At 47.6% G+C, this 22,201-nt stretch overlaps 1 protein-coding gene across 1 annotated transcript in view; it reads right to left on the reverse strand.

Moving 5' to 3' along the window:
• LOC119284444 (putative disease resistance protein RGA3) overlaps positions 1-22,201 on the reverse strand; it is a 29,063-nt gene continuing 6,862 nt past the window's right edge. The window contains exons 2-5 of the mRNA XM_037563564.1: positions 2,312-2,530; positions 859-2,185; positions 400-798; positions 1-350 (exon numbers count right to left, since the gene is read on the reverse strand). Coding sequence (XP_037419461.1) covers positions 1-350; positions 400-798; positions 859-2,185; positions 2,312-2,530 — 2,295 coding nt within the window. The remainder of the gene's footprint in view (positions 351-399; positions 799-858; positions 2,186-2,311; positions 2,531-22,201) is intronic.

The following is a 22,201-nucleotide window of genomic DNA, read 5'->3' on the forward strand; positions in this document are numbered from 1 at the left end:
TTAGCACCTGGGTCTCCGTGGAAGTCCGTGAGCCAAATTCGGTGATTTATTTGGAATTGCTTGAATCAAATTCCAGCAGGCGCCACCTCTTGAGAAGGCTCCCATCAAGTTGGGGCAGTATGTGATATGTAGTTTCTCCAGGGCTGGGAGCTGCTGCAGGAGTCCCTCCGGTAGTGTCTCTAACCTTAGGCATTCAGAAATATGCAGCCTCTTGAGCTGAGGGAATGATACAACCGCTACTTCTCCTTCCACCTTCTGGTACCATCTCTCTAGCTTAGCCATGTCGGAAACTATCATGCTTTTCAGCTTAGGAAAGAACGGTGTTGGGGACATACAGGATTCCCCATTGTCTGTATCATCATTACCAACACACATACTTGTTAATTAAGCCATCCAAACTAACCAATGACAAGAGCCTGAGAGAGGAGAGCTGCCATAATGGTGGAAGATCCTTGCAGTTCTTGCAGTAGCCCAGAGAAAGTTCACTGATATGCTCTAACAGTGTAGGGTTGTGCATCCATGATGAGAATTTGGCACCACTATAACTAATTAACAATAAAGATTCAAGATTTGTGTGAGGACGAAGGGCCTCTAATATTTCATCTGCATTACTATCTACTTCATCTTCATAACTTCTGACGGATATATTGCCATACCAATCGAGTGATAATCGTTTCAATTTATGCTTGGGGGATATATTGCCTTCTTTAGCATTTTCTGCACTATGCACTTTTCTCAGCTCCGACAAAGAAAGACCACCACCTAGATTCAGATTTTTCAGTTGATCAATTCCACAACCTGCATCGTAATCAATGAAATAATCCGTCAAAGTGTGTAGAGAAGTCAGCTGACTAATACCCCGTGGCATGCGGCTCAAACTCTCACACCCAACAAGGAGGATGTGCCGAAGACTGCTCATATATCTCATGCCTTCTGGCAATTTCTTAAGCTCTTTGCAATCAATGAGCTTCAATGTTTGCAAGCTATACAACATGGTAGTGGCTTCAGGCAATGTAGAAATATTGGACTTAGAACAATCTAGATAGCGAAGATGCTTCAAATTTATCAAATTTTTCTTGATCGAGAGTGTATTCAATGCTCGCAAGGACATGGATTTTTTCTTGGCCATACTCAGAGACTTGGATATATCCTGGATTAATATCGTGCGGGGTCGTGGAGCTAGAATTTCCTTCATGGCTGCAATAGTATCATTGCTGATATAATCAAGTGTCAAGTGTCGAACCTCATGCTGTAATGAACTAGCATGTGTGCATCCTTGCAGAATTTCTTTACATGATGAAGATTCTTGCAGAATGAAGCAATCATTTCCACTTACATGGTGAGCAAGATCATGCATGAGATCATGCATCTTGCAAGTGGTTGGTTGGTACATGAAGTTATCTCGTTGAATCTCCACATCTAAGAGAAAACATCTCCAAACTAGCACATCAAAAATTTCTTGGCCTCTTGTTTCTGATGCAATAAAGTCATTTGCCATCCATAGCTGGATTAACATCTCTTTATCCATCCATCTGTACTTGGGGAAAATAGCATAGAAGGAAAAGCATATTTTTTCTTCTGATGACAAGTGATCATAGCTCAGCTGTAGTGCAGGTACAATTCCAGTAGTTGTGACGATGTCATCCTTCCACACATCACTGTCCATAACAGAAACCCACTGACCGTGATTCTTTGAACAAAGTAAAGCTGATGTAGCCTTGATAGCAAGGGGCAATCTCTCACACTTGTGCACAATACACTTAGCCATTGAAATCAATTCCTCTTGCTTCTCCACTTCCCTCCCAAATGCGATTCTGCGAAAAAGCTCCCATGATTCATCCTCATTCAGAAGTGATATCTGATGTGGAGGAAGTGTGCCCATGATAGAAGCAACTTGATTGCTGCGGCTTGTCACAATTATAGCACTTCCGGAGCCGGCATGTAAGTTTAGCAATGATCTCATAGCATCCCACTTTTGTCCATCTTCATTCCAAACATCATCCAGCACTAGGAGGTACCTTTTGTTGCCCAAAACACCACAAAGTTCCTTCTGCAATGCCTCCATCTGAGTCAAATCACATTGTTCCACGGTGGCCACTTCTATTATAGATCGGATGGTTTCTTCAATAACGAACTTGTGAGAGACACAAACCCATAAGACCAACTCAAAATGATGCTTCACCCTCTGATCATTATGGACAAGTTGGGCAAGAGTGGTCTTACCAATTCCCCCCATACCAACTACGGGGAGCACCATGACATTACTATTATCATCATTGCTGTTGTCGGAGTGATCGAGCAATATCTTCACCACTTGTTCCTTGTCATTTTGCCTTCCAACTATCTCTGATTCATTTACATGAGAGTGTGTTTGCGGATGATCAATGGTCGGTGCCTCGGCATGTTGGAGGAAGTGAAAATTATTCATCTCCACAACCAGTTCATCTATCATTTCAAGGGCATCTTTCATCTTCCTGCTCATGCAGAGGCGAAAAATAACCAGGCTGTTGGTGGTGAAGTAGCTCAGCATCTGCAATGAAATGAAAACAATTAAATTGGAATAAAATACTTCCATTTCCAAAACCTTAAAGAAATAAACGAGATGCAGATTATGCACGAGATGCTTGCTAGTCTTTTTTTTTGTGGAGTTGTTGCTTGCTAGGCATGTGGAATGGTGGTGTTTTGGGTCACGATTGAATGATAATTTGATCAATTTTTCTAGTGAGTGCTGATATGTACTCCCTCAGTAGTGATCTAAATGCTCTTATATTTGTGGAGGTGAAGTGGGGGTGGTGTTTGCGTCGAGAAAGAATCGTTCCTAGCTATAGTATAACGGCTAGCGCGCAGGATTTCAGAGGCTGTCACGTGTTCCCAGGATTTCTTTGTGTTGGTTAACGGGTACTGTATTTTAGTGCATCGATTTTACAACAACAAAAAATAGAGTATTTGCTGTTTTATGTCAGATGAGATAAGGCTAGTTTAAGGAAAGGTACGTGTTCCGATTCTTGAGGCATATTTTAGTGAGCCGTCCACCAGATGTATTAGTGCCTCCACTCCTAGTCCTAGGGTTCCGACTCTTAATTCTCCCTTTCCCATTTCCCTCTGTTCTCTCCTTGGAGATTGTGTTTGTTTGTTTGCCACTACATGCCCTGATAACTCCTGTCCTACTCCTGTGTGGTCTTTGTTAGCACTTTTTTGGTCGGATTTAGTAAAGCAATTTGTGTTTTGCTGGCCACCTCCTTGCTCCCTCGGTGGTGGTTTTAGTAGGTTCAACAGGCCAACAAGAAGAGAGGAAAACACAGGGCATCCATAAATACTTAGGAAGTTGAGCAACTAACGACTCTACAATACATGTATATAGCTGAGCTGAGCGGACATTTAGGCACATCTTTGGATGGCCAGCTCGTAGTCCTCCCGGTTTCCCCCACACCGACGGAGGGGACGGTGGAGGCGACCCAGCTCAGGTCCACGAGGAGTATCAACCCGAGCCACTCACTTCGTTGCAAAGAGAAGATCTTCGCCGCCGGAACATGGATGCTCTGCATACTCCTATCGTAGGAGAAACCCCCGAAGCTCGCGCCTTGGAGGACGCGCGTTTGGCCAACTTGGCTGAGCGCACTCGACTGGAGAACCTCCAGCGAGCACTCGACGAGCGCGCGCGGCAACGAGTTCCAGACTTTAGCCGACGTCAACTCTTTCCGCCACCGACTCAGGTATATCGAACCCCAATTCAGAATCTGGCAGCTGCAGCCCGTATAGCGGAGTCGATTCAGCCCTCTCAGTTAGAGGCTGGCAAGGCTTGATGCAGATCAGAGATTTGCTCCAGGCAGCAGGAGATCAAAATTCAGCTGTATCGCAGTCGCGTAATAGGATTCACAGTCAATCCGTCGCTGCGAATACAGTCCAGTCGGCCCATAGCCCGAGATCGCCCATGCGGCGTGAGGGACGTGGGGGTCGACGTGATCAGTATGATGACCTATTCGATCGCGATGATCGGCGTCGAGTGCCCACTCCTCCCCCAAGGGGTGGGTCTTACGCCCCTCGGCAGCAAGATGACAGACGCCAACACAGTGTTGGGCGAAGGGTTCCAGTCGACCCCAGAGAACCATGCTTTGACGCGAGGTCCTTTATCGTGCAAGGTCTGGTCGACCGGAACAGAGCTCATCGAGAAGGGCATGACAGAGATGCGCCCACCAGCAGCCGAGTTCATGTCTCAAGACCAGAGTGTTTTAGCAGAGCCATCAGAGTCGTGGTGATCCCTTCCAACTTCAGGTTGGCGACTGGGGTGAGTAAGTTCACTGGTGAGTCTAAGCCCGATACTTGGCTTGAGGACTACCGAGTGGCTGTTCAGATTGGCGGTGGTAATGATGAGGTGGCCATGAAACACTTACCTCTTATGTTGGAGGGCTCGACCAGAGCCTGGCTAAATCAGTTGGCTCCTAGCCGCATTTACACTTGGGAAGATCTTGCCCGAGTATTTGTCAGGACATTTGAAGGGACGTGCAAACGGCCTGCAGGTCTGACAGAGCTGCAGGTTTGCGTACAAAAGTCGAATGAAACCCTGAGAGATTACATCCAGAGGTGGATCACATTGCATCATACGGTGGAGAACGTATCTGATCACCAAACAGTTTGTGCCTTCAAGGAAGACGTTAAGAACAGAGAGTTAAGTTTGAAGTTTAGTCGGACCGGAGACATAACTCTGAGTCGAATGATGGAAATCGCCACCAAATATGCCAATGGGGAAGAAGAGGATCGACTCCGGAGTGGCAAGTACAAGCCAAGCCAGTCGAAAAAAGGGAACTCCAGTCGGAAGCAGAAGCGGAAAGCCGAGCCAGCTTCTCCTGGAGAAGCCTTGGCCGTGACTCAGGGCAAGTTTAAAGGGAAGCCCAAAGGATCTTGGAACCCCAAGAAGGTGAAGGACAAGGAAGGAAATGACGTGATGGATTTGTCATGCCACATCCACACGAAGAAAGATGAAGAGGGTAACTTCATTTATCCGAAACATACCACTCGCCAGTGCCGGCTCTTAATCCAGCAGTTTCAAGGGAAACAACCCAAGGATAAAGAAAAGGAGTCGGACAAGATTGAGGACAAAGAGGACGGTGATGAAGGATGCCCCCATGTTAATTCCACCCTGATGATTTTTCCTGATGTTGAGAGCAAAAGTCGATTGAAAGTTATCAACCGGAAGTGAATATGGTTGCTCCGGCAAAACCCAGTTATCTGAAGTGGTCTCAGACCGCCATCACATTCGACCAGTCTGATCATCCGACACACATATCCACCCCTGGGAGGCAAGCTTTGGTGGTCGACCCAGTCATCGAAGGCACTTGACTGACTAAGGTTCTGATGGACGGTGGCAGCGGACTGAACATATTGTATGCGGACACGCTGAAGGGAATGGGCATTCCATTGTCCAGACTCAGTTCCAGCAACATGAGTTTCCATGGAGTCATTCCTGGAAAAAAGGCTAAAATCACTCGGCCAAATTGCTCTTGATATGGTTTTAGGCGATTCAAAGCATTTCCGCAAAGAAAAGTTAACATTCGAAGTTGTGGATTTCCAGAGTGCTTATCACGCCATTTTAGGCAGGCAAGTTAACTCTGGGCGACAAGTGCCTGAGATGAACTATAGCCTCTCGAGCAGCTAGTTGTATGGCTTGTGGCTCAAAGGAAGTTGTTCTTCCGGTGAACCTGTAGGGGCGCTCGGGTACTATACCCCTACCGTAGATGTGTACAGTGGCCCAGAATTGACGTTCTTCACCGCTCAAGGGTCCTTGGTACACAATATATTCTGGTGGCTCCTCTAACGCATAGGCACGACGGGTGAGGTTTGCGAGGATGGTCACAAAACCTCCAAGGTTGGTTGCTGTGGTCTCATTGTGCACTATGGGGCCAGGCATTGTGGCTGGGTTCGAGGTTGTGCTGTGCTGGGTTGGGGCTAGCGTGCCCTTTTTATAGAAAAAAGGGAACGGAGTCTTCTTTCGCACGCTTGCGAATGAGACATTTTTACCATCGGTCACTGGTGTGTGACCGACAGGCTAGGCTGATAGGTTGGGCACCGACTGCCAAAAGTGTCGGGGTCACTGTGTGGCTATCTTGCACGGGAAGCTTGGCTGGGGTTTGGCTAAGGTCTAGTGGGTTGGTTTGCCTAAGTTTTTCGACCTGGCTAAGATAGGATTAGCCAATGGTCAGCCTGGCTCTGATACCAAGTCTGTCACGACCGGTTTTCCGGGTAATAAATTTCCAGAAAAGACCGTCGTGCTCATCAGCCCCAGGATTACTGTTAGCTGATGAGGCTCCAACTTGATACAGAAATTCCAAGCAGAAAACAAAATATGTAGTACAAGGCCATTCTGGCCTGTGAGTACAACAAATGGTTTCTAGTGGTTGATGGCGGAAGCGGGTTGTGAAACATCAGTGTCTATGGGACTCCATTTCCCACGGGAACAGCTGACCAGGTTAACTCCTATCTTCGCGAGGCTGCTATCTCCATTACTTAGGTTCCGGGGCTGTCATCGCGTCGCTCCTCTTCGTGCAAGAAAATCTGGCCAAGACAATAGCCAGGGACAAGCCAGTGAGTACTTTGAATGTACTCGCAAACATTATGAACACAGGTATAATATAACAATGATGTGCTGAAAATATTTTATGCTCATGACGTCAGTCACAAAAGATAAATAAATCTCTGATGCGTGCAAGCAAGTTATTTATAAAATTGCAATAACATAGTAGTATTAAAATTTATGAAATAAATAACAAGCAAAGCCACAGTCGGGCGTCTTAGCGACACCACATAAAGGGTTTTAAAAGAAATGCCACAGTCGGGCGTCTGAGCGACACCACATAACGGGCTTTAAAAGAAATGCCACAGTCGGGCGTCTGAGCGACACCACATAAAGGGCTTTAAAAGAAATGCCACAGTCGGGCGTCTGAGCGACACCACATAAAGGGCTTTAAAAGAAATGCCACAGTCGGGCGTCTGAGGGACACCACATAAAAGGGCTTTAAAAGAAATGCCACAGTCGGGCGTCTGAGTGACACCACACAAAGGGCTTTAAAATAAACAATCATAGTGAATATCCCGGAGGTAGAACCATCCCAGAGATTCTCGATAATAACAATAATATCACGGGTTAGTCAACAATAATAATAATCATAATTATCACAAGTCACAGGTAGTAGTTCCAGTTCTGGTTAACAGTTTCACCTCCGAAGATCGACACTAAGACCGACACTTGACCCATCCCAGACTGTAATCCTTAACCATGGACACGGCTATTCGAATAGGTTTAATCTCTGCAGAGGGTGTACTCTTTACCCACGAGTAACGGATTTCTTTAGTCCATCGGGACTAATTCCGTCTACGGTCTTTTTGTTGAAAACACACCTAACTTGCACACACCAGCTTATCTCACACGTGTCTGGAATCACCCACGACACCTGTTAAGCAAACTCTAAGTGGGGAGGCTACAACCTCGCGTGGCATGGGATCAAATTTATATCGCGCGCTCTAAGGGGTGGCCTGCCCTCTCGGTCCCAACCGGAAACACCCATGCCCCCGGACCAGGTGGCCTGCCTACCAGCTACAACCGGTATCTTCCACCATGGCCTCTCTGTACGGTGTGTGCTAGAAAGAGGTTGACAACTTACTGAACCGTACTCTACTTGCTGTAGAGACGAGTGGTAGTACGAAACAAGTATGGGGGTTACTGGCACAAGACTCGATCTATGGTCGACTCAGGAGGTTTAAGTATTCCCTGCATGATTAGCATGACGAATATATTTCAACCAACAGAGTCACCGCTCATATCACCTTGCCATGCCATACCAGACATAACCGTCCTGACGGAGACCGGCGACAAACTCATGCCTACCCAAGGCAGAGGTTTTCCCGGGTTCCTGCCGGTATGCATGCAAGGCACATGAGGGTGATTATCATCACAAGTGTGTCCATTTCCAACAGCATGGAAATCAATAACATGCCGTCGCCAATGTTGTCATGGTCCCCAAGAAGGACAAGTCACTTCGCATGTGCATTGATTTCAAACATATCAATCGGTCCTGCCAGAAAGATCATTTTCCTCTCCCCTGCATCGACCAAATAGTCGACTCGACTGTGGGATGTGAGCGCCTGTCTTTTTTAGACGCCTATTCCGGTTATCATCAGATCCATCTGTATGGACCCGACGAGATCAAAACAGCTTTTATCACCCCATTCGGATGCTTATGCTATGTCACCATGCCATTCGGCCTCAAGAATGCCGGAGCCACGTTCATGAGGATGATTCAGAAGTGTTTGCTCACTCAAATCAGTCGGAACGTGGAAGCATACATGGATGATATTATGGTCAAATCACGGAAGGGTTCCGACCTATTGACTGACCTCGCTAAAACATTCGCCAATCTCAGGAGGTATGATATCAAGCTTAATCCATCAAAGTGCACATTCGGAGTTCCTGGCAGAAAGTTACTCGGTTTTCTCGTTTCCGAACGAGGAATCGACGCCAACCCGGAAAAGGTTGGTACTATACTCTGAATGAAACGCCCCGTGCGTGTGCACGATGTCCAGAAACTTACTGGATGCTTGGCCGCATTAAGTCGATTCATCTCTCGCCTCGGTGAAAAGGCATTGCCTCTTTACCGACTGATGAAGAAGTCAGACAAGTTCCAGTGGACTCCAGAAGCTGATGCAGCGTTTGCAGAACTTAAAGCTCTGCTCTCCCCCCAGCCGGTGCTTGCTGCCCCAGTCAGCAAAGAGCCCCTGTTTCTTTACATTGCAGCTACATGACAAGTCATCAGTACAGTTCATACGGTCGAGCGGGAAGAAGAAGGGAAAGCCTTCAAAGTTCAGCGCCCAGTATATTATCTTTCCGAAGTATTGACCCCATCGAAGCAAAGATACCCTCATTATCAGAAGCTTGTATATGGGATTTACATGACCACGAAGAAGGTTGCTCACTATTTCTCTGATCATTCCATTACAGTCGTCAGCGATACCCCATCATCAGAAATTTTGCACAACAGAGATGCAACTGGTTGATTGGCAAAGTGGGCGATTGAACTCATTCCCCTTGATATCGAGTTTGAGGCAAAGAAAGCCATTAAGTCCCAAGCAGTAGCAGATTTCATCGCCGAGTGGATTGAACAACAACTGCCAACTCAAGTTCACTCGGAGCACTGGACCATGTTCTTTGACGGTTCTAAGACGTTGAATGCTTCCGGTGCTGGGGTAGTATTGGTTTCCCCCGAAGAGATAAGCTCAGATATGTGCTCCAGATCCACTTTGATTCCTCCAACAATGAAGCAGAATACGAAGCACTTTTGTACGGGTTGCGCATGACCATTTCACTCGGCGTCCATCGCCTTATGGTTTATGGCGATTCAGATTTGGTGGTCAATCAGGTGATGAAGGAGTGGGACGCTAGAAGCCCAGCCATGACTGGTTACTACAATGCGGTCAGGAAGCTGGAGAAGACATTTGAAGGGTTAGAGCTCCATCATATACCCCGACTGAAGAATCAAGTAGCTGATGATTTGGCGAAGATAGGTTCCAAGAGAGAAGCCATTTCCAGTGATGTGTTCTTGGAACATATCCATACTCCATTAGTTCAGGAAGATCCTTCTACCGAAGAAGCTCCGCAGCCAAAAAGTGTCACAGATCCGACTGAAGTAGAAGTTCCAGCAGTGGTTGACCTGATCATGGAAGCATTGGTCATCACTCCCGACTGGACAGTGACGTACATCGCGTATATATTAAGGAAAGAGCTCCCAGAGTATGAAGAAGAGGCTCGACAGATCATCCGCTGATCCAAAGCCTTTACCGTGATAAAGGGACAGTTGTACAGGAAGAGCGCGACTGGAGTCGGTCAGAAATGTATAACACCAGAAGAAGGTCGGATCATCCTTGACGATATCCACTCGGGAACCTGTGGCCATCATGCATCTTCTCGGACCATTGTGGCTAAAGCATACCGAGCGGGATTTTACTGGCCGAGAGCAAATGAAATGGCAAAGGAGATAGTCGACAAGTGCGAAGGATGTCAATTTTACTCCAATATGTCACACAAGCCCGCCTCAGCCTTGAAGACCATCCCACTCGTCTGGCCGTTCGCTGTATGGGGATTGGATATAATTGGACCACTAAGAACAGGCAGAAGCGGTTTCACCCATGTGCTGGTGGTAGTCGACAAGTTCACTAAGTGGATTCAAGCTAAACCCATCAAGAATCTTGATGCCGGCACTGCTGTCTGCTTCATCAGGGAGTTGGTATTCAGATACGGAGTTCCCCATAGCATCATCACTGATAATGGGTCGAACTTCGATTCCGAAGAATTTAGAGCCTTCTGCACGTCTCAGGGCACACGAGTCGACTATGCTTCAGTCGCTCACCCCTAGTCGAATGGGCAGGCGGAACGAGCAAATGGTTTATTTCTCAAAGGACTGAAACCCCGACTGATTCGCGACCTCAAGCACGCAGCTGGCGCATGGGTCGATGAACCTCCATCAGTACTTTGGGGATTAAGGACCACACCTAATCGATCGACTGGGAGAACTCCGTTCTTCTTAGTTTATGGAGCTGAAGCAGTCCTGCCGAGTGACCTGCTTCACAACGCACCTCGGGTCAAACTCTACACTGAAGCTGAAGCAGAATAAGCCCGACAGGACGCAGTCGACTTTCTAGAAGAAGAAAGAGAGATGGCCTTGATCCGATCGACCATTTATCAGCAGGACTTGCGTCGATTCCATGCCAAAAACGTGAAGAGTCGAGCCTTCCAAGAGGGAGACTTGGTTCTCCGAGTGGATCAGCATAAGCCACACAAGCTTGCTCCTACTTGGGAAGGTCCCTTCATCGTCACCAAAGTTCTCCACAATGGGGCGTACCGCCTTTACAATGTCGAGCACCAGATTGACGAGCCCCGAGCGTGGAACGCGGAGCTACTCCGCCCCTTTTATACTTAAGTATTCACTCGGATGAGTTGTAATAAAAGTACTTCTGTAGTTTATTTATCAAAGACAAGCATTTTATAATTTTCCCAGTGATTGTTGTTACTTTTGTCCACATAAAGCATTCCCCCAGTGGGTGGCTTAGCTGCGAATCCGTTTCGCCTAAGTTTGTAAAAAAAATCCTTACAGAGTGGTGAGCCAGCCTCCTACTCGGAGGCTTAGCTGCGAATCCGTTTCACCTAAGTTTAAACAAAACCTTACCGAGTGGTGAGCCAGCCTCCCACTCGGAGGCTTAGCTGCGAATCCGTTTCGCCTAAGTTTAAACAAATTCCTTACCGAGTGGTGTGCCATCCTCCCACTCGGAGGCTTAGCTGCGAATCCGTTTTGCCTAAGTTTAAACAAAATCCTTACCGAGTGGTGAGCCAGCCTCCCACTCGGAGGCTTAGCTGCGAATACATTTCGCCTAAGTTTAAACAAAATCCTACCGAGTGGTAAGCCAGCCTTCCACTCGGAGGCTTAGCTGCGAATCCGTTTCGCCTAAGTTTAAACAAAATCCTACCGAGTGGTAAGCCAGCCTTCCACTCGGAGGCTTAGCTGCAATCCAAGTACTTGCCTAAGTTTAAACAAAATCCTACCGAGTGTTAAGCCAGCCTTCCACTCGGAGGCTTAGATGCAGTCCAAGTACTCGCCTAAGTTTAAACAAAATCCTACCGAGTGCTGAGCCAGTCTTCCACTCGGGGGCTTAGCTGCAGCCTAGTGTTCGCCTAAGTACAAATACAACGTGCGCTCTGCAAGGAGGACAAAGCGCAGGTCGACTGCTTCCTTCTCCTTCCGAGCTACGCCACAAATACAATGTGCGACCCGCAAGGAGGACGAAGCGCAGGTCGAGTGTTGCCTTCTCCTTCGGAAGTACGCCACAAAAATCCTACCGAGTGGAGAGCAAACCTCCCACTCGGGGGCTTAGCTACAGCCCAGTGCTCGCCTAAGTTTTTGAAAATCCTACCGAGTGGAGGAGCAAACCTCCCACTCGGGGGCTTAGCTGCAGCCCAGTGCTCGCCAAAGTTTTTGAAAATCCTACCGAGTGGAGAGCAAACCTCCCACTAGGGGGCTTAGCTGCAGCCCAGTGCTCGCCTAAGTTTTTGAAAATCCTACCGAGTGGAGAGCAAACCTTCCACTCGGGGGCTTAGCTGCAGCCCAGTGCTCGCCTAAGTTTTTTGAAAATCCTACCGAGTGGAGAGCAAATCTCCCACTCGGGGGCTTAGCTGCAGCCCAGTGCTCGCCTAAGTTTTTGAAAATCCTGCCGAGTGGAGAGCAAACCTCACACTCGGAGGCTTAGCTGCAGTCCAGTGCTCACCTAAGTTTTTTGAAAATCTTACCGAGTGGAGAGCAAACCTCCCACTCGGGAGGCTTAGCTGCAGCCCAGTGCTCGCCTAAGCATGACGAGGTACATGTCGATTGCAATTTGTGCTTCGTCCCTACCTGCAAAAATGCATCACAAACACTAGTATATATTCCGAGCGAAGGACAATGATCGTTCGAAGGCAAATGCAAACATATTCAACAGCAAACCCAAGTTCAGATAGCGTCCTACAGATCCAGAAGTGCTCAGGCACCAAGCCTGTTAAAGTTTATCGGTTACAAAAACCACTCGGCCTTCCGAGGGAAATTTAAGGCATCAAGCATAGAAGTTTTTTACTCCTCCTGCGGAGGACTGGAAGGCGCAACGAACTCGTCCAGGTCGATTCCATCTGTGATCCGAGTGGCAGCAGCAATGAAGGTCTCCATGAAAGATCGGAAGTCATACTTCTTGGTATTGGCCACCTTAAGAAACGCCAGCTTGTCTTCTCGCGCGTCCTTGCAGTGAACACGGACCAGAGACAAAGCAACGTCGACACCACACCTGGCAGAAGACTTCTTCCATTCTTGCACTCGACTTGGAACTTCGTTCAGTCGAGTCATCAGAGACTTGAGGTCGTTCTGAAGTGTTTCTCCTAGCCAGAGTGCTGTGTCGATGCGCGATGTTGCAACCTTCAGTCTCGCAAGATAGTCGACCACAACATCAACGCGAGACTCGAGACGGAACACGTTCATGGCGGCTTCATCCTTGACAGGAGAGTTGATGGGATCCAAGCACCAGTGTCCACTCGACTAGTCTCCTCTTCAAAGTTTTGGCAGAATTCTGTGGATACGATCCGAGGATGAGCTAACAATCCTACAATAAGTCAATGATTGCAAGTCAGTCGGATATAAGGGGTTACCTTCGAGCATGAGGAATAACTTCTTGGCGAGCCCTCCCAGATAAGCCTCTAAGTCGTTCTTCTTGTCACTCAGGGCTATCTTGTCATTCTTCAGTCGGCTGACCTCCTTGTTGGCCGCGTCAAGAGCAGCTTTCAGATTGGTATTCTCATCTTCAAGTTTGCTGATTGAAGCCAACTTTTCTTCTGCGAGTTTCGTCTTGTCCGAAGCCGCTTTCTGCGCCTCGGCGAGGTCAAGGTCCTTCTTCTTCAGAACATCCTTCAGTTTATCTGCAAAATGACAGTGAGATCAGACTCAGGAATGGACAAAAAATAAGGGCAGTCATCAAGGTTCTCACAAAATATACCTTTTGCCTCCTCCTTCGCCTTTGTGAAGTTCTCCTGGACAAGCTTCAGATCAAGTTCGAGCTGGATATGCTTGTTCTCCAACTCAGTATAACGAGCCACAAGCTCGCAAGATTTCTGCGAAAGACCAGTCGACATACATCAAAGATAGGTCACTTCCGAGTGACTAAGAGAAAAATCATAGCATTTCTAAGACTACGGCCGAATCAAAATATTCAACTGTAGTCTCAGGGACTACATCCAGTGGGTGCACTCAGCGTGCCCCCACTGGTTCTACCGGCTCGGATCAATCAGTCGATCGAAAGAGACAAAAAGGTTATGATCATAAATCAGAGCTAACTGCCAATAGTTAGACACAGTTTCAAAAAAAAGAGAGAGGGCAAAGTATTCTTCAGACCATAGCCGACTACCAGCAGTCGACCACGGTCTCGGGGACTACACCCAGTGGGTGCACTCAGCGTGCCCCCACTGGTTCCATGATTCCATTCGACCAGATCGAGTGAAGAAAGTAAAAGAGAAAAAAGTTCAAGACATAAAGACTACAGTCGACTGACAGCAGTCCATCTTGGTCTCGGGGACTACACCCAGTGGGTGCACTCAGCGTGCCCCCACTAATCCAGACATTTCAATCGACACACCCAGTGGGTGTATGACAAATACTAAGATTTTCAAAAAGAAAAATTGTCAGGTATCATATCCTAACAGAACAGGCGGTGGTCAACTAACCTGGACATTGCTCTGAAGAGCTGAACTTGCATCATAAGCTGCTTGGCTGGCGTCTCGGATTGCCTTCACCTGCTCCATCATGACCCCCGCCTGGCGTATGGCTTCCTTGGCAGCACCTGCTTGGTCCTCTGGGACGTGGTGTGTGGAGAAGAGGGAAGGTGGATCAGCACTCGACGATGGAGGGCGGGCACTCGTCAACGGCACCGCAAAGGACACGGTAGGCCGAACAACGTTGCCTCCCTCCGGAACCAATGTTTCAGGTGCTGACGCAACCTGAGCAGTCTTGCCAGCAGAAGCTTTCCTGTTCCTCCTTTGCCTCAGTGGCTCCTCATCATCATCGTCAGGGAGATCAATGATAATGCTAGGTGGAGCTACAGAAAAGGTTCAAAGTTAAAAATGAAGATCCGATCGACCGAAGGTGAAACTGCACAGATCATACCAGGATTGGAAGTGGCAGCATCCTCCATTTCTTGATCTTCATTCCTGGCTGAGGTCTCCGAAGTAGCAGCACTGCGATTTCAGAAATCAGTCGGTCAGTGATCGGGTCGACCAAGAATATATCCATGTTGAAAGAGAAAACATGAGTTATGCCATTACCCAGAAACAGTCGGAATCTCCATCCTCATCTTTGGTAGGGCCTTCTCCGGTTTTGACGGTGCCGCTCGGGGTTGCTTCGACGCTTTCTCAGTCGGCGCCGAAGAAGTCGTCCGAGGGCGTTTGGTCGACTGCCCAGCGGGCACGGCTCCCTTGCCACGCTCGACTGCAGGATCATGGGCGAGCTTGGACCGTCTTTCAGTACGAGGAGGCTCGACTACCTCCTCCTCTTCATCCTCCTCTTCCTCATCAGAGCCAGCATCTTCTTCACCCTCCTCGCCGTCCGATTCCCACTCCTCCTGGCTTTCACCTCCACTTCCTTCTTCTTCTTCGGTCCGTTCTTGCGCCCCGTTGGACATCGAGTACAACTCGGTAGTGATCGGGAAGACAACAAACAAGACAAAAGTCAGTCGACCGAATTGCAGCAAAGCGGAATGAAGAAAACAGAGTCACAGTCAGAGAAATGTGGTCAGACCTTGTCTGGTTCGTAGGACTGGTCGAGTGGCGGGATCCTCCTGGCTCCACGAGGATTATCTTTGTTCCCTGTGATGGCGGTCATCCACCTCTCCAGAGTGGCATCGTCGACCTCCTTCGGGTCGACCCGAGTGGTGTCTTCAGTACCAGAGTACAACCACATCGGATGGCCCCGATATTGAAGTGGCTGAATGCGCCGTCGAAGGAAAACCTCTAGAAGATCCATGCCCGTCACTCCGTCGCGAATGAGCTGGACCACGCGCTCCACCAACATCCTAACTTGAGCCTTCTCCTCCGGAAGCACCTTTAGAGAAGATGACTTGTTCACTCGGTCCATGGAGAATGGGGGGAGGCCAGTCGACTGCCCGGGCGTCGACTGGTCTTGGCAGTAGAACCAGGTCGACTGCCACCCTCGAACTGACTCGGGAAGGGTCATGGCTGGAAAGGCACTCTTACTCCTCATCTGAACTCCAAGACCCCCACACATCTGGATTACTTGGGTTCTCTCGTCACTCGGGCTAGCCTTTTTCACCGTCTGAGAGCGACAGGTGAAAGTGTGTTTGAAAAGGCCCCAGTGCGGCCGACAACCCAAAAAGTTTTCGCACAAAGACACGAAAGAGGCGAGGTAGGCGATGGAGTTGGGTGTGAAGTGATGGAGTTGTGCCCCAAAGAAGTTCAGAAACCCCCGAAAGAAAAGATTCGGCGGCAGAGAAAAAACGCGATCTACATGGGTGGCTAAGAGGACGCACTCACCCTCTTGAGGTTGCGGCTGCCACTCCTTCGCTGGAAGCCTTGCTGACCCATGGGGGATCAGTCCTTCGTTGGCCAGGTCGTCGAGGTCCTTCTGGGTGATGGTCGAGCGGATCCAGTCTCCTTGGATCCAGCCCTGCGGCAGGCCGAACCGCGACGAGGATCCGCTCCGACTAGTCGCTCTCCCCTTCGCCTTCGCCGTCTCCTTCTTCGCCCGCTCCAAAGCCGCCGTCTTTTCCTTCACCATCGTCGCCGGCGAGGTGCGCAAGGAGCAGCAGGGCGAAGGTGGAAGCGAGCGCAGCGGGCGAGTTCGAGGAAGAGGGAGAGGGGAATGAGGGCGCACTATTCGAAAAACCCCCGTCCGGCGCCTTATATGAAGTCTCTTCCGAGTTGCTGACTGGTAGGCTCGGACGATCCTGTCGAATCCCGCAACAGGCGCGCGCGATACGTGGCGAAAAAGATGGCGCGGAGATCGAGGCGTCTTTTCCTTATCCCATCCGAGTACCGCGGCCTCCTCCGCTTCGCGCGCTTCCCGAAATTCGGATCCCGTCAAATCCGCGAATAGCAAAGCAACTTGTCAGACAGCAGATTACCTCCGATCCGTCGCCCGAAAATCTCCAAGTTTGTAAAGTTCACTCGGCAGATGCAAAGAATGGATCAAGGCGACTGAAAGGGAAGTTGACACCATCAATAAAAAGTCATTGGTCCAGAGTAAGACACTCTCGCAGCACGAAAAGCAGGTCGGAAGAATTCTCAACTCCTTCCTCACTCAAATCTCGATCCATTCGGGGGCTAATGATGAAGCCATGTACCTAGGGTAGGGTCATGGACCTGTCCAAGGTACCCTCCCCAAGGACATATCCAGAAGAAACTGTCTTTCAGTCGACCTGGAAGGATTCCACTCGACGGACTTGAAGACACTCGACCATGAAGACTCACTCGACCACCAGGAGATCTAGGGTCACTCTGCATCCAAACGGTCTATTATTAAGTAGTCTTTATGGCCATGATATCACTTTATGTAAGACGTTACCAGTAATGCCAGGCCTTTATGTACATTGAACCCTCCGCTACGTGGGCTGGCTGGGGTCCTGACGCACTCTATATAAGCCACCCCCCTCCACAGGCAGAAGGGTTCGCACCTCTGTAACTCATACACATATAATCCAGTCGACCGCCTCCGGGCTACGAGACGTAGGGCTGTTACTTCCTCCGAGAAGGGCCCGAACTCGTAACTCCCTTGCGTATACAACTACTCCATAGCTAGGATCTTGCCTCTCCATACCTACCCCTACTCTACTGTCAGGCTTAGAACCACGACACATGCAACATTCCCAACAGGTAGCGACAAGGTCACCACCAGCACCGTGGGTGCAGAGGACATACCTAATGACTCTCTTTTTATCGTGGAATATTTTTGCATTTAGTAGCGCAATTGCAGAGAACAAGCCAGCTTCAGAGAGGTATGTTAGATTAGGCCAGGTAAAATTATAGTTTCATTTTTTCCCTCTCGAGTGATCCTCGTATGTACATTGTGGTCGTTATTCTCTTAGTTTTGATGACAAAATACAATTTTGTCACTACAAAAATAGCGACCGAAAAGTTATGTAGTTGTTAGTACCTTTATCGGAGCCTACAATTACACAATATTGTGGTCGTTGATGATTTCTAACGATTAAAAATTGTCTCTTAATGTCCACATATCCTATTATCAAAACGTTTTACCTATTAATACAAACTCCAATGGAAAACTGGCAGACTTGTACTAGTTGGAGAAAACTAAACTATTTATACTAGGGAAACGCTTTGTATCTATAGTCTGGTAAGACTCCAGCGTCAGACCATTCCTGTATCGTCGATGTAAATGAAATCCAACGCCCCAGAATTGTATTTTTGTAATTAAGGAAATAAAAACACAATCGGCATGGAGCTCAGCCCCGCAACGTCCGCGCATAATCCTCACCTAATTCCGCAGATTCCATTGCGGCAGTGCGACATAGTAGTCATGAAGTGTATATACTATGTACAAAGCAATTAAATTGCTAGTAAACCCCAAACCTGGAACCATATACATGGAATCATATATGATAAATAAAGAAAGCACACTATTCATAACACTTCATGGAGAGAGAAATGATTGTGGATTATGAAGCATTGTTTTGCATGATTTTTATATGTTCAAAGGAAATTGAGCACATTTGTATTTCTTGGAAATCCCGTCCTAATATGTGTAAAGCATGTGTTACCTGCACTCATGATAATGGTCATTTTGTATGAAAGAAGGTCTTATTTGGTTCTATTAGTCTTCTATTCGATTGAACTGTTTCTTCTGTTAGGTAGAAAAAAATGATTGTACGAAGTTTGGCTCGCCGTGGAAGCAAGTTCAATTTCACAGTAGATTGGAAGAAAATCTCTTTGATGTTGGAGCAAAGTCACATGAAACTCCTGGAAGCAAATTAAAATAATTTTGGATGCAACATCTGCTTCCTATTCTTAAGGAAGCAACTAGCCTGGCGTGAAGCCAATAACCGAGAGTCACGTGATCTCCGGAAGTATTAGTTATGGAGTGATCACTAGTAGAAAAAGGGCCTAATGTGAAGCACATTAGTCCCGGTTTGTAACAAAACTGGCACTAATGTGATCATTAGTGCCGGTCCAAACAGCTAGGGGCAGAGATCATTAGTACCGGTTCGTGGCGATCCTTCGTGCCACAAATGTTCGTGGCACGAACCGGTACTGAAGTGGCTGTTGCAGGCTGTGGTCGGGCTGGGGCCCACCCGCATCTTTAGTACCGGTTCGTGCCACAAACCGGTACTAGAGGTTTCTAGTTCACAACGGTTTTTTAGTCCCACCTCGCTCCACTAACAGAGTTTTTACCACCTTAAATATGTCACTTCTCAAACTATCACAACCAATTGGTCCTCATTGAACTCTATGTGCAGAATTTGTGGCCGCAATATGAGTCTTCTCTGGTTCCTACCAGAGAGGACTCACATTGACAATTTAGATTGTACACAAAAAGATCATTGATGATCAATATATTTTTGATGTATTTCTCTGTAGCAGTAGCGCATTTTGGCTGAAAGGCGGTACTGATCAATGTATTTTATTTATATTTTTACATTACACAAGAGCCGGTTCGAACTGGACAATCTCTTAGGAAGTATATTAGGGTTTCGGACGAAAACTCATCTGTTACACCGGCTATTCAATATTTTAATAACTTAGTACAACTCCGTACTTTTTTGCGTTCACATGCACGATTCAAATCCACGTCATGAACTTTCAACCCTTTCTGACATAATTTTCTATTTTCGATGCATTTACTGATTTGTTTTCAGAGCTAAATCACCGTGAAAGTGAAAAGTAGTACAAAATGAACTCTAAAAAGGTTGAAACTTGGCAAGGTATCATCATTTCACCCGCATAGCATGTGCAACAAAGTAGAGAGGGTTACGGCAAAAATTGGATGCACTTCCTGTATAAACTGGACAATCTCTTAGGAAGTATCAGTGTTTCGGACGAAAACTCATCTGTTACACTGGCTATTCAATATTTTAATAACTTAGTACAACTCCGGACTTTTTTTGCATTCAGATGCACAATTCAAATCCACGTTATCAACTTTAAACCCTTTCTGACATAATTTGCTATTTTCAATGCATTTACTGATTTGTTTTCAGAGCTAAATCACCGTGAAAGTGAAAAGCAGTACAAAATGAACTGAAAAATCACTACAAATATGAATATAATGATAAAACACACTAATATTAAATATAAGAAACTCTAAATACAGCAAGAAACTACTCACAAATAAATAGAAGAAAATATATAAAAAAAATTACTTCCGCGCTGTCGAGTGGGCCTGCCCGGCCTTGGGCGTGCATATGCAGGCCCATAAGGCCCAGCAGGCTCACAGGGCAGTGCGACAAAGTTAGGCCCAGAGGCCTGCATTATAGAGGAGCTCAAAGGAGTAGCCGCGGCTGGGTTTAAAAACCAGTGCGGCTGCCCTTCGCACGGCGAGGTGGGACTAAACAATGAGCACCGCGTAACGGGAGCGCACCCCTTTTAGTACCGGTTCGTGGCACAAACCGGTACTAAAGGGTGGCCTTTAGTATGAAGGAAATATGCCCTAGAGGCAATAATAAAGTTATTATTTATTTCCTTATTTCATGATAAATGTTTATTATTCATGCTAGAATTGTATTAACCGGAAACATGATACATGTGTGAATACATAGACAAACATATAGTCACTAGTATGCCTCTACTTGACTAGCTCATTAATCAAAGATGGTTATGTTTCGTAACCATAGACATGTGTTGTTATTTGATTAATGGGATCACATCATTAGGAGAATGATGTGATTGACATGACCCATTCCGTTAGCCTAGCACTTGATCGTTTAGTAAATTGCTATTGCTTTCTTCATGACTTATACATGTTCTTGTAACTATGAGATTATGCAACTCCCATTTACCGGAGGAACACTTTGGGTGCTACCAAACATCACAACGTAACTGGGTGATTATAAAGGAGTACTACAGGTGTCTCCAAAGGTACATGTTGGGTTGGCGTATTTCGAGATTAGGTTTTGTCACTCCGATTGTCGGAGAGGTATCTCTAGGCCCTCTCGGTAACGCACATCACTATAAGCCTTGCAAGCAATGTAGCTAATGAGTTAGTTACGAGATGATGTATTACGTAACGAGTAAAGAGACTTTCTGGTAACGAGATTGAACTAGGTATTGGATACCGACGATCGAATCTCAGGCAAGTAACATACCGATGACAAAGGGAACAACGTATGTTGTTATGCGGTTTGACCGATAAAGATCTTCGTAGAATATGTAGGAACCAATATGGGCATCCAGGTTCCGCTATTGGTTATTTACCGAGAATAGTTCTAGATCATGTCTACATAGTTCTCGAACCCGTAGGGTCCGCACGCTTAAAGTTATGATGACAGTTTTATTATGAGTTTATAAGTTTTGATGTACCGAAGTTTGTTCGGAGTCGCGAATGTGATCACGGACATGACGAGGAGTCTTGAAATGGTCGAGACATAAAGATTGATATATTGGAAGCCTATGTTTGGACATCGAACCGTTTCGGGTGAAATCAGCATTTTACCGGAGCACCGGGAGGTTACCGGAACCCCCCGGGGGGTTATTGGGCCTACATGGGCCTCGGGAGAGAAGAGGGAAGGAGGCAGGAGGGGGCCGCGTGCCCCTCCCCTTCCTAGTCCGAATAGGACAAGGGAAGGGGGGCGGCGCCCCCCCCCCCCTTCCTTCCCCTCTTCCTCCTCTTTCCCCCTTCTCCTATTCTAACTAGGAAAGAAGGGAGTCCTACTCCCGGTGGGAGTAGGACTCCCCCTTGGCGCGCCCTCCTTGGCCGGCCACCTCCTCCCCCCTGGCTCCTTTATATACGGGGGCGGGAGGGCACCCCATAGACACACAAGTTGATCTACGGATCGTTCCTTAGCCGTGTGCGGTGCCCCCCCTCCACCATATTCCACCTCGGTCATATCGTCGCAGAGTTTAGGTGACGCCCTGCGCCGGTGAAACATCATCATCGTCACCACGCCGTCGTGCTGACGGAACTCATCCCCGAAGCTTTGCTGGATCGGAGCCCGGGGATCGTCATCGAGCTGAACGTGTGCTGAACTTGGAGGTGCCGTATGTTCGGTACTTGGATCGGTCGGATCGTGAAGACGTACGACTACATCAACCGCGTTGTCATAACGCTTCCGCTTACGGTCTACGAGGGTATGTGGACAACACTCTCCCCTCTCGTTGCTATGCCATCAGCATGATCTTGCGTAGGAAATTTTTTGAAATTACTACGTTCCCCAACAGTGGCATCCGAGCCTAGGTTTTAGGGTTTGATGGTATATGCACGAGTAGAACACAAGTAAGTTGTGGGCGATATAAGTCATACTGCCTACCAGCATGTCATACTTTGGTTCGGCGGTATTGTTGGACGAGACGACCCGGACCGACATTACGCGTACGCTTACGCGAGACCGGTTCCCCCGACGTGCTTTGCACATAGGTGGCTTGCGGGAGAGAGTCTCTCCAACTTTAGTTGAACCGAGTGTGGCTACG

Source organism: Triticum dicoccoides, chromosome 4A (assembly GCF_002162155.2).
Source record: "Triticum dicoccoides isolate Atlit2015 ecotype Zavitan chromosome 4A, WEW_v2.0, whole genome shotgun sequence".
Classification (NCBI taxonomy): Eukaryota; Viridiplantae; Streptophyta; class Magnoliopsida; order Poales; family Poaceae; genus Triticum; species Triticum dicoccoides.